The sequence below is a fragment of the Leptinotarsa decemlineata genome, unplaced genomic scaffold, assembly GCF_025532065.1.
Source record: "Leptinotarsa decemlineata unplaced genomic scaffold, Ldec_3_MD MMD2_tig00000882_RagTag_RagTag, whole genome shotgun sequence".
Taxonomy (NCBI): Eukaryota; Metazoa; Arthropoda; class Insecta; order Coleoptera; family Chrysomelidae; genus Leptinotarsa; species Leptinotarsa decemlineata.
In genome coordinates this window covers 7363495-7372385 of record NW_027412556.1, presented here as the reverse complement: position 1 = coordinate 7372385, position 8891 = coordinate 7363495, and the positions used below count along the sequence as shown (strand labels likewise).

Sequence of the window (8891 nt, the reverse complement as noted above, 5' to 3'; positions counted from 1 at the left end):
GAGATTCTCCCGGATTTTCCGATATAAAATTTTGGAGAAGAACCACAAGTCAACTTGTATACTCCCGATCACTGTTTTTAATGAATCGATTCAACTTATTACTTGTTCTGTAGACTATGTCCAATCCTCTGTTATTTTGAAAACGGCAGATATTATTAGTAGGATCACCAAAATAAGAGATTGTACAGGTAAAAAGACAGAAATAAATGAATGAAAACTTACACTCATTTTTATTATCAGATCATGAATCTAACTACATTTGAGAGATTACAGAACAGTGGATTATTAAAAGAAATATACACCAATTGACGATCCAAAGAAAAATAACGGTCCATTCGTTGCATTGCAAGTATATTTCGTAGTTGGCCACCAAAACGTCCTTAACCTAATGTCTCATTGAAATGTATATTCAGTCTTCAGTTTTACGATTTAATTCTTTGAAAGAAACTTGATAAATTCATCAAATACTGATTTTTTTCAACTACTCAGAGTACGCATCAAATTATATGAAAATTAAATAGCTATATTGCAAATTCGATCAAAATAAAGCTAATGCTCTATAAATTAAATAAAATCCAATTGTTGGTTCATCTCAAATACTGTTCATATCACTATTTTGTTACAATCAATTGTCTGAATCCTCGACTACCTTTGGTTGCCCGGGAAAGAATAAGGACTGCATTCCTGGCCAATTACAACCCAATGCAGCGATAACTCAAACTAAATCTACGAATTTGGAATCTACTCCAAGTAGATTTCACACTAGATACACCGTAGCTCAGCTAAACAACCATCTAAACTATTTCAAACTATCCAGAAATTTGTAAACAATTTAAAAAATAGTAAAATCACTTCTAATTATGAGTTATGACGATGCAAGTCCATTCATGAATGTTCAGAAACCTTTTTTCTAATAGTTCTTCCAGAATCACAGCAGTCAACAGTACTTTTTTCTTAAAGAACATTCTCAACGTATCGTTATTATTCTGTGTTAACTTATACTGAAATGAAATGAACCGAGACCTCATTCGAAGTGATTTTACTAATTTTCACCCTTGTAAAGTAATTCTGTAAAATAATAGTTGAATTGGCTATGATAGTTAACTATAAATCAGATTTCAACTGAATCATTTCCAGGATACTGGCCATAACTACTGCTCTATAAGAAACATAAAATCCAAGTGTAACAAACAATCCCGTGTTATACCACGAAAGTTAACAAAATAAGAGTAATATTATTAAAGTCTTGTGACTGAACTTATAAAGTGACTCTAATATCTAAGTGATAATCAAATAAACTCAATACATATATCTATCTATAGTTTAAAATAATTTGTACTTTTGCTCTCACCAAAAGATTTTTTTTCATTACAATGCTTCAAAAAAATTGTTTGACTGTTCATAGCACGTATGAAAAACAGTCAGTTATTTTTTTTGCAAATGATGTTATGGCAATTGATAGTGTTGACTTAGTATGCCTCATCTTCATCCATGATGAAATCACTCCCAAATCCAGAATCCAATGTATATCTTGGGCTATAAAAAATAATACGTTACAGATCAGTCGGAAGATATTATAATTTTCAATTTTGAAAAAAAAACACATCAAGTGGTGAGTACACTGTAGTTTCGTTTAATTCACTGGACCACGATATTCTTCTGAAAAAACATCAACTTTATGGTGTCAGAGGTGTATCCCTGAAATTGTTCAAATCATTTTTGACAGGGAGAACTCAAAAAGTACTTTCAAAATTTGAAATCAACGGTAGACTTCAAGAATTCTACTCTGCCACTAGAAATATCATCTTAGGTGTTCCCCATGGATCCATTTTGGGTCCTCTGCTTTTTTGTTATATTTCACGACACACCTCAAAGTTTATCCTCATCAAGGATGTTATGAATCTCTTCAGTTCATGCAACAAAATTGGCAAATGATATGTTAAGAGTTGCTTGTTGATAAAACTGATTCAATTTAGTAACAAACTTTAACCATATTTCAATGTTCTAGTTAAACTTGGGTCAAAATCTAATCCGGTTTACCCATCTAGTAAATGCCTACAACAAAAATGTATCTTTTGAGATACAGTTATTTCTGGCAGTAAGAGTTAACACTCTTCAATTTCCAATAAAATTTTACTCTTCATGGAGAACTAAAATTTTAAACCTTAATGCAGTGTTCAACTTACTTGACGGCTCTGCACGTAAAGAAAACAATCCTTTTGAGTTTCTTATTATAAAAGAAGTAATTAAAGCTCCATAAACAGCCATCTTCGCCGAAAGGATCTGATGCGAGATCGGGGTTGTATGAATAAATGTTACAATTTTCCAAACAGATTTCGTCGTTTATTGCGTTCCAAATCGCAGGTCTCAGAAGATTATACTGCTCACCTGCAGTTGCTGATAAATTGGTATCAATTGCATTGCTCACCCATTGTCGTGATGGTTCTTTGCTGAATTCATGACTCTGAAAAGAAACATTAATTTGGGTATTAAAACCACTACAACGGTAAAGGGTTTTTTCATCATTATTTAATGTTTTTACAATTTTGTCTGGTGGAACAATAGCGGATGCCTTTGAGTCCATTTATTTCAAAATTATAATATTAGTTGGGTGCTACAACAATATTCATATGTTCAATAATTTAATGGAGCAATGTGGACTCCTGTGTGTTTCAACAGAACCTGTGTAGTGTGTGTATGTATGTGTGATGTGTCTGTGTGACATGTATGTGTGGCGCATGTGACTGTCTGCGTGGATCTCTGTATGGCGTTGTATGTGTAGCTGTGTGAAACGTGTTTGTGTGGCATATGTGGCTGTCTGTGTGGCATATGTGGCTGTCTGTGTGGCGCATATGACTGTCTGTGTATCGTATGTGGCTATCTGTGCGGCCTGTGGCTGTTGGGGTGTGTGTGGCGGCGAGTTTGGCGTGACATGTGTATGTGGCTGTCTGTGTTGCGCATGTCGGTCGGTTTGGCGTTGGTGTCCATGTGACATGTGTATGTGACTGTCTGTGTGACTGTCAGCCACATAACCTTTGTGGTTATGTGGCTGGTGGTGTGTGTGGCGGTCGGTTTGGTGTTTGTGTCCGTGTGACGTGTCGTATGTGGCAGTCTGTGTGACGTGCATGTGTGAGACCTGTGCGACTGTCTGTGTCGTGTGTGTGGCGTGTTTGTCTGCGTGGCGTTTGATATCTGTGTGGCACACATGTGTCTGTGAGTATTATTTGAAATGCATTAAGTTTTCAATGTTGTATTTTGCATCCTGAGTTAGCCCCTTGAATGAATAACTGAATAAATGTTTGCAATTAACGTTGTTCTTTATTTGGGCAAATCAACAATCCTCAAGGATCATGTAGTTGTTTCGGGAGGAGTTTTTTCTTCCAGCTTTGTATCCGAAAGTTACTTTTTTGCATTATCTACAATTTTTGAAAAGGGTTCGGATGTTTCCCACAATTCTTTGTATGAAGACGGTGAAGTGAAGCCAAAAAGCTTTTTTCCCTTAAACTAACATCCAAAAATATGCTTTCAATTCAATTCTAATGTAATAAAACTTTAGAGATCAGACAGCAACATCAAGAGCATGATATAAAAAAAATATTCTCTTGAATTAGAAGTTTTTTCTCCTGTGAACATATTTGAAATGGGTGAATAAAGATCCAGAACATGGGAACGAGAAAAGATGTCATTTTATAAGTTTTTATTACCAGAAGTACGTTCCTGAAATTGTCAATTTTTTGACAGTTTGGACTGTTGAGTGGTTGAAGGTCTAAAAATAGTATAAATAAAAAATTTCCATTATCTATCAATATCAGTCTGAATAAAACAGACAATTGATTTCATATATACTCACCTTCACATCCATAAAGTCATAATCAGGAAAACAAGAGTTCAGGGTAGCAATCAAATAGAATAAAGTCTTACGACTGATAGTGTCACATAATGGACCTTCCTCGTCTCCCGAGATGCTTCGGCTGAACTGGGAATAGCCTTCTGGAGGAGAGAGTGCTTGTAGATCATTGGGATGTACTCCTTCGGAATTGAACTTTTTATATAGGGCTTTGTCTCCTCCAGCCATCTTACACGAGTAACTTTCTATGCGCCCTATAATTTTACTGTCTCCCGTTTGAATCAAAAGAGCGTTATTGATAGCTTCAAATCTTGTGCTTTCGAGAAGCTTCATGTTGAATATCACAATTTATCAAAGTTTCACTTGTAAACATTAGTTTTACTTTTATTTATGTCGTACGCGAGCACAACGCTCTATTTTTAAAAAAGTTCTTAAACATAGCTGTGGGGTGTATGAATATTCCTTTTCTTTTTGAATGGAGGAGACTAACGGCAGGCACAAGTCTTACAGATCTTTTGCTCGATAAATAATTTAGGTACATTACAAACGGGCTGTTAACAAAAAAAATACTACTGTCAAAGTAGTTTCTCGTTTAGTTCCTATTAGTTCACCGTGATTTCAACACAAAGAAATTAGCCTTGTACTGCCTTGTAGAGGGCAAGTTGGGCGAGTCCACTTTTTTTCGATGGTGAATTAGCGTTATCCCACCTTATTACTGTTCAGATAACAGTTCACACACCATTTTAACACTGTTAAAAGACACACGACACATTCGACTCAATCAGCTATCGGAAAATTATATTTTTCTGGAATATTTCTTCGCTTAAGAGAAAAATCGCACAAACAAAAGGTCAACTTCAGATTTAGCTTCTATTATGGATGATTGTCCTTGAATTTGACATGTCAACATCAACAAAAAAAATGAATTAATGCTTCCTTCGCACGATTACTGCGTTTTGGCCAATACCACTCTATTCTCTTATTGGCTGTCGTATTAAAACGTATTTTCGGAAGTCGTTTACCATTGGCTCTAACTTTATACATTGAGTGAATAATTTTCGATTGATTGCCTCAGCCTATAGAAACAAGATAATGTTAAGAATCGACAAAAAAAAAGAATCCAATCAGATCAATCAGTAGTTACCGATGAAATAAAAAAATAATTTGTCTTTGGTTGATGAATCTGACAAATTCTTATCAACTGCTAATAAGAATAGGAAAACGGAACAACTCATAATTGTATATTAGAACTAGAATGCGTTTCAAATATGGCGGATGGACAAACCGCGTAATCGCTAAAACACAGTAAATGACCCCATTACAATGGTGACACCACACAATCAATGTGAGTAGCATAAAAAGAGGAAATGAATTATATGTTATCTAGTTATCTTTTTCTTTTAGAATTAGCACATTTCTTAAAGAAATAATTCACAATAGTCATCTATTTTCAGATTCAAAGTAAAACAATATAATTTCATATTACAAAATTGATACTTTTTATCATGAATGAACGTATATCGAAATATGGCATCATAGCATTATTGTTTACAACTGAAGTTTGTTTTCTAATGACTATTTCTCCTTCCTCTCATACAGCTAAATATTGACATTTCAGTTAACTAGTTTAGTGATCCAATAATTTTTCTAAAAAGAAAGTATGGTTGAGTCACAGGATCAATTTTATCTGAAACTAGCTTTTCTGACTGACTGACTGGCTCACTCACTGACTGGCTCACTCACTGACCGACTCACTGACTGAATCCCTGGCTGACTAACTGACTGACTTACTCACAGACTAACCGAATCATTGACTGCCTCACTGTCTGATTCAAAGACTCACCGCTTGACCGAACGACTGACCGACTCAGTGACTGACTCAATGACTCACTGTTCGACCTATTTACCGGCTCATTGACTGACTCACCGGCTGACTCACCGACTGACCCGCCGAGTGACTCACTGGCCGACTAAATGACCCACGGACTTACTGGCTGACTCACTGACTATCTGAATCACTGACTGACTTGACCCACTGACTGACTCAATGGCTCACTGCTTGACTGACTGACTGACTGGCAGACTGACTCACTGACTGACAGACTGACTCACCGACTGACAGACCGACTTACTGACTGACTCGCCGACGACTCTTTTATGATAAACAAAATTACTAAATACGATAAGTTATTGATGAATAGCACATTTTTCTTTGTGAAAAATACTTTGAATTGATATGTCCCGTTCTACTGATATTATATTGATATCCTGAGAGATATTTCAAATGAAATTTCCCACTGCAGGTATTTTATCTGCTCGATAATTACATCAGAAACTCTGAGGATAAAAACAATCCCGAATGAATAAAATGCAATTAAACACTAACTTTAAATCCGGCGTCCAAGTTGTAGCTATCTTTTTGTGTGGGTTTAGTTATATATTTGTTGGTCTATCGTGTCGCTGCAAAGCCTTAGCTTATATCTTCTGCTATCGTTCGGCCACTCGCGCATTTTTCCCTCGAGATATGGAGTCATTTACATAAGGCTGTAATAAATGAACGAAGCTATCTAGGTGCACGGTGAATATATGCATGGCCTGTTCAGATTACCTAGATTCGATAAGTAAAACTCATGTAGATGCATTTCGGTTTTACCGCGAAACATGCTGCCCTACACCAACACGGCATTTGTTTATTGTATCGGAAATTGGAGTACGGCGGAAATTAACTCTATGGAAAAATTTGGCTTGTTGGTATTTGCGTTTGATACACTGAAGGAAAAGGATAATATGAGTCCCAATCGACCTGAAGAGTCAAATAATCAGAAGTTTCATTGAGTTCTATGAGAGTACCAATGAATACATAGTCCATAGAAGCTCATAAGCATTGTTCCTTAGACAATGTCATGAGTGGGATTTTAGAATTTTAATGTATCCTGAAATTTATAGTACCCATACTGACCACCAGTGAGCGATAGCAGTACGATGTCGGTAATCAATGTTGTTACCAACATAATTTGGCATCAGTCGCTGACAACCAATCGGTTTTTCAATTAATTCTGTTGGTAAACTCAATAAATACCGACATCGTACTTCCATCGCTTTTTGGTGGTCAAGGTACTAGAAATTTCAGGATACACTAAAATCGTACTTATGAGCTTATATGAGCTTTTTATTCTTTGGTTATACCTCGCAGCCCAAGAATTCACAAGATTCTCTCTAGAGACTAAATGATTTAAATCAACTTCTCTTTAATGGTGAGGTCATTCTATTTGCAGTGGAGGTGAAACATCTAGATATTATCCTTAGTAAAAAAGTCATCTGAAACGCGCACTTGGGAAAGGCTGTGGAAAATCGTGGGGCTTAGGGTCCAAACAGATGCATTGGATAGATGTTATAATTGTCAGATCAATAGTGACGTACGGAGAAATTGTCTAATGGTCGAATTCTTTACACCAATAGTCTCAGGTGGAGCTGCCTAGTTTACATAAACATGTGGACGGTGTGGTGTCATTAGCACCACACTTTCCTATGTTTTGGAAGGATAGGTTTTACAGAATGACCACCTAGACGCCACGATTTAACACCACTAGACTTTTTTTTTAGAGAGATGGTTGATTCAAAAAATCTACGAGACGCAACCAATCACCTCTGATAAAGTACGGAAGAAAATTATTATTTGCGGTAGGCTATTTACACCTGTTATTCTTGAATATGACGGAGGAAGCTCGTTAATACCGTTGTATGCAAGTTAATGATGTTCAATTCGAATATTTGATAGTTATTTTTTCTATTTAGTTTCATTTACTAGTTCAAAATTAAATACAAATCTAAAAAAGTATTTTATTTTTCATTTCCGATCGTTCGATCGGTCGGTAGCCAGGCGGTTCGGCGTGGGTGCTTTGTTCACTCATTCGAATTGATTGATTTTCACTTTTCAACCCGTGTTAGGAATCACACGTTAAAGGGTAAGACCTCGTTAATTCTTAGCTCGCACAAATTTCGCTTCTGAGGGTTGTCGTTCGTAGGGGTGCGACAGCTGGTTAACGGAAAAACATATTTTGAACAGACATACAGACAGATTTCTGACATTATTATCGTTGTAATGCCAAAAATGTTAGAGTTGAATACAGAGTTGAAAGACTTTTGAAATAAGTTGTCACTCGACTGTTATTTCCGTTTGAAACGTTTGACATGAGAGTTATTTTACGGAAGAGTGGCTTACAAGAGTTTGATTTGTACACAGAAAAGTGTCCCTTCGAAACCTAAAGGTGACGGTGAAAACCAGAGCCCAAACACAACGTATTTATAATTCAACATTAGACCGCGCTGTTTCTACTCGCCGTAGATCTCATCAGTGGTGCTAAGCTGGACCACAATTGCATTGCTGGACTAAGTAAGTAAGGACGGCGTCATTTGGCCTTATGAAAACGCCACCTATGAGACCAACAGAGAACTCAATTCTTGAATATCAAGGATATAAGACCCTTCCCAAGGCAAGGTTCGACATTAACCGCCAACAAGATTCGTCTTCCACTGCAAGGCAACTAGCTGTGAACCAGAATCCAAACACAACGCATTCAACACAATTTCTTTCCAGCGAGCATTCTGTTGAGGTCTGAGAACATGAAAACGTCGCTGGAGGCCAGATCTGGAGAATACGGTGGATGTGGAAGCAATTCGAATCCCAATTCATGCAATTTTGCTCTCGTTTTCATTGGTTTGTGACACTATGTATTGTCTTGATGATACAGCACTTTCTTTTTCTGCAAATCGGGCATTTTTTTAGCGATTTCGTCTTTCCAACGCTCAAATAACGCTATGTAATAGTCGTTGTTGATTGTTTTTTGCTTTTCAAGATAGTCGATGGATATTATGCCATGGTGTATGCCAAAATACTGATACCAAAACTTTGCCAGACGACCGTTGCGTATTTGAACGCTTTGGAATCACTTGCACTCAGATGATGATAGTTTTGATTCTGGTGTCAAATGATGGAGCCATGTTTCATCTATTGTCATATATTGACACACAAATTCGGGATTTT

The 8891-nt window shown here is 36.6% G+C and overlaps 1 protein-coding gene across 1 annotated transcript; it reads right to left on the bottom strand.

Moving 5' to 3' along the window:
* Positions 1-211: 211 nt before the first annotated feature.
* Positions 212-4746, bottom strand: Maf1 (repressor of RNA polymerase III transcription Maf1). Its single transcript, XM_023157254.2, has 3 exons — positions 3851-4746; positions 2187-2464; positions 212-1536 (listed from the first exon to the last, which is right to left on the bottom strand). Exons 1-3 carry the CDS (start codon positions 4178-4180, stop codon positions 1470-1472), a joined length of 675 nt encoding a protein of 224 aa, XP_023013022.1. The 5' UTR covers positions 4181-4746; the 3' UTR covers positions 212-1469.
* Between the last annotated feature and the right edge of the window lie 4145 nt (positions 4747-8891).

Bases quoted from the DNA above. Each gene is read 5' to 3' on its own strand.
- Maf1 (XM_023157254.2), bottom strand. From the start codon at position 4,180: ATGAAGCTTCTCGAAAGCACAAGATTTGAAGCTATCAATAACGCTCTT. The intron at 2,465-3,850 runs GTGAGTATATAT...GTTTCTTTTCAG, and splicing joins ATGACTTTATGGATGTGAAG to AGTCATGAATTCAGCAAAGA. The intron at 1,537-2,186 runs GTAAGTTGAACA...TATTTTTTATAG, and splicing joins TTTACGTGCAGAGCCGTCAA to CCCAAGATATACATTGGATT.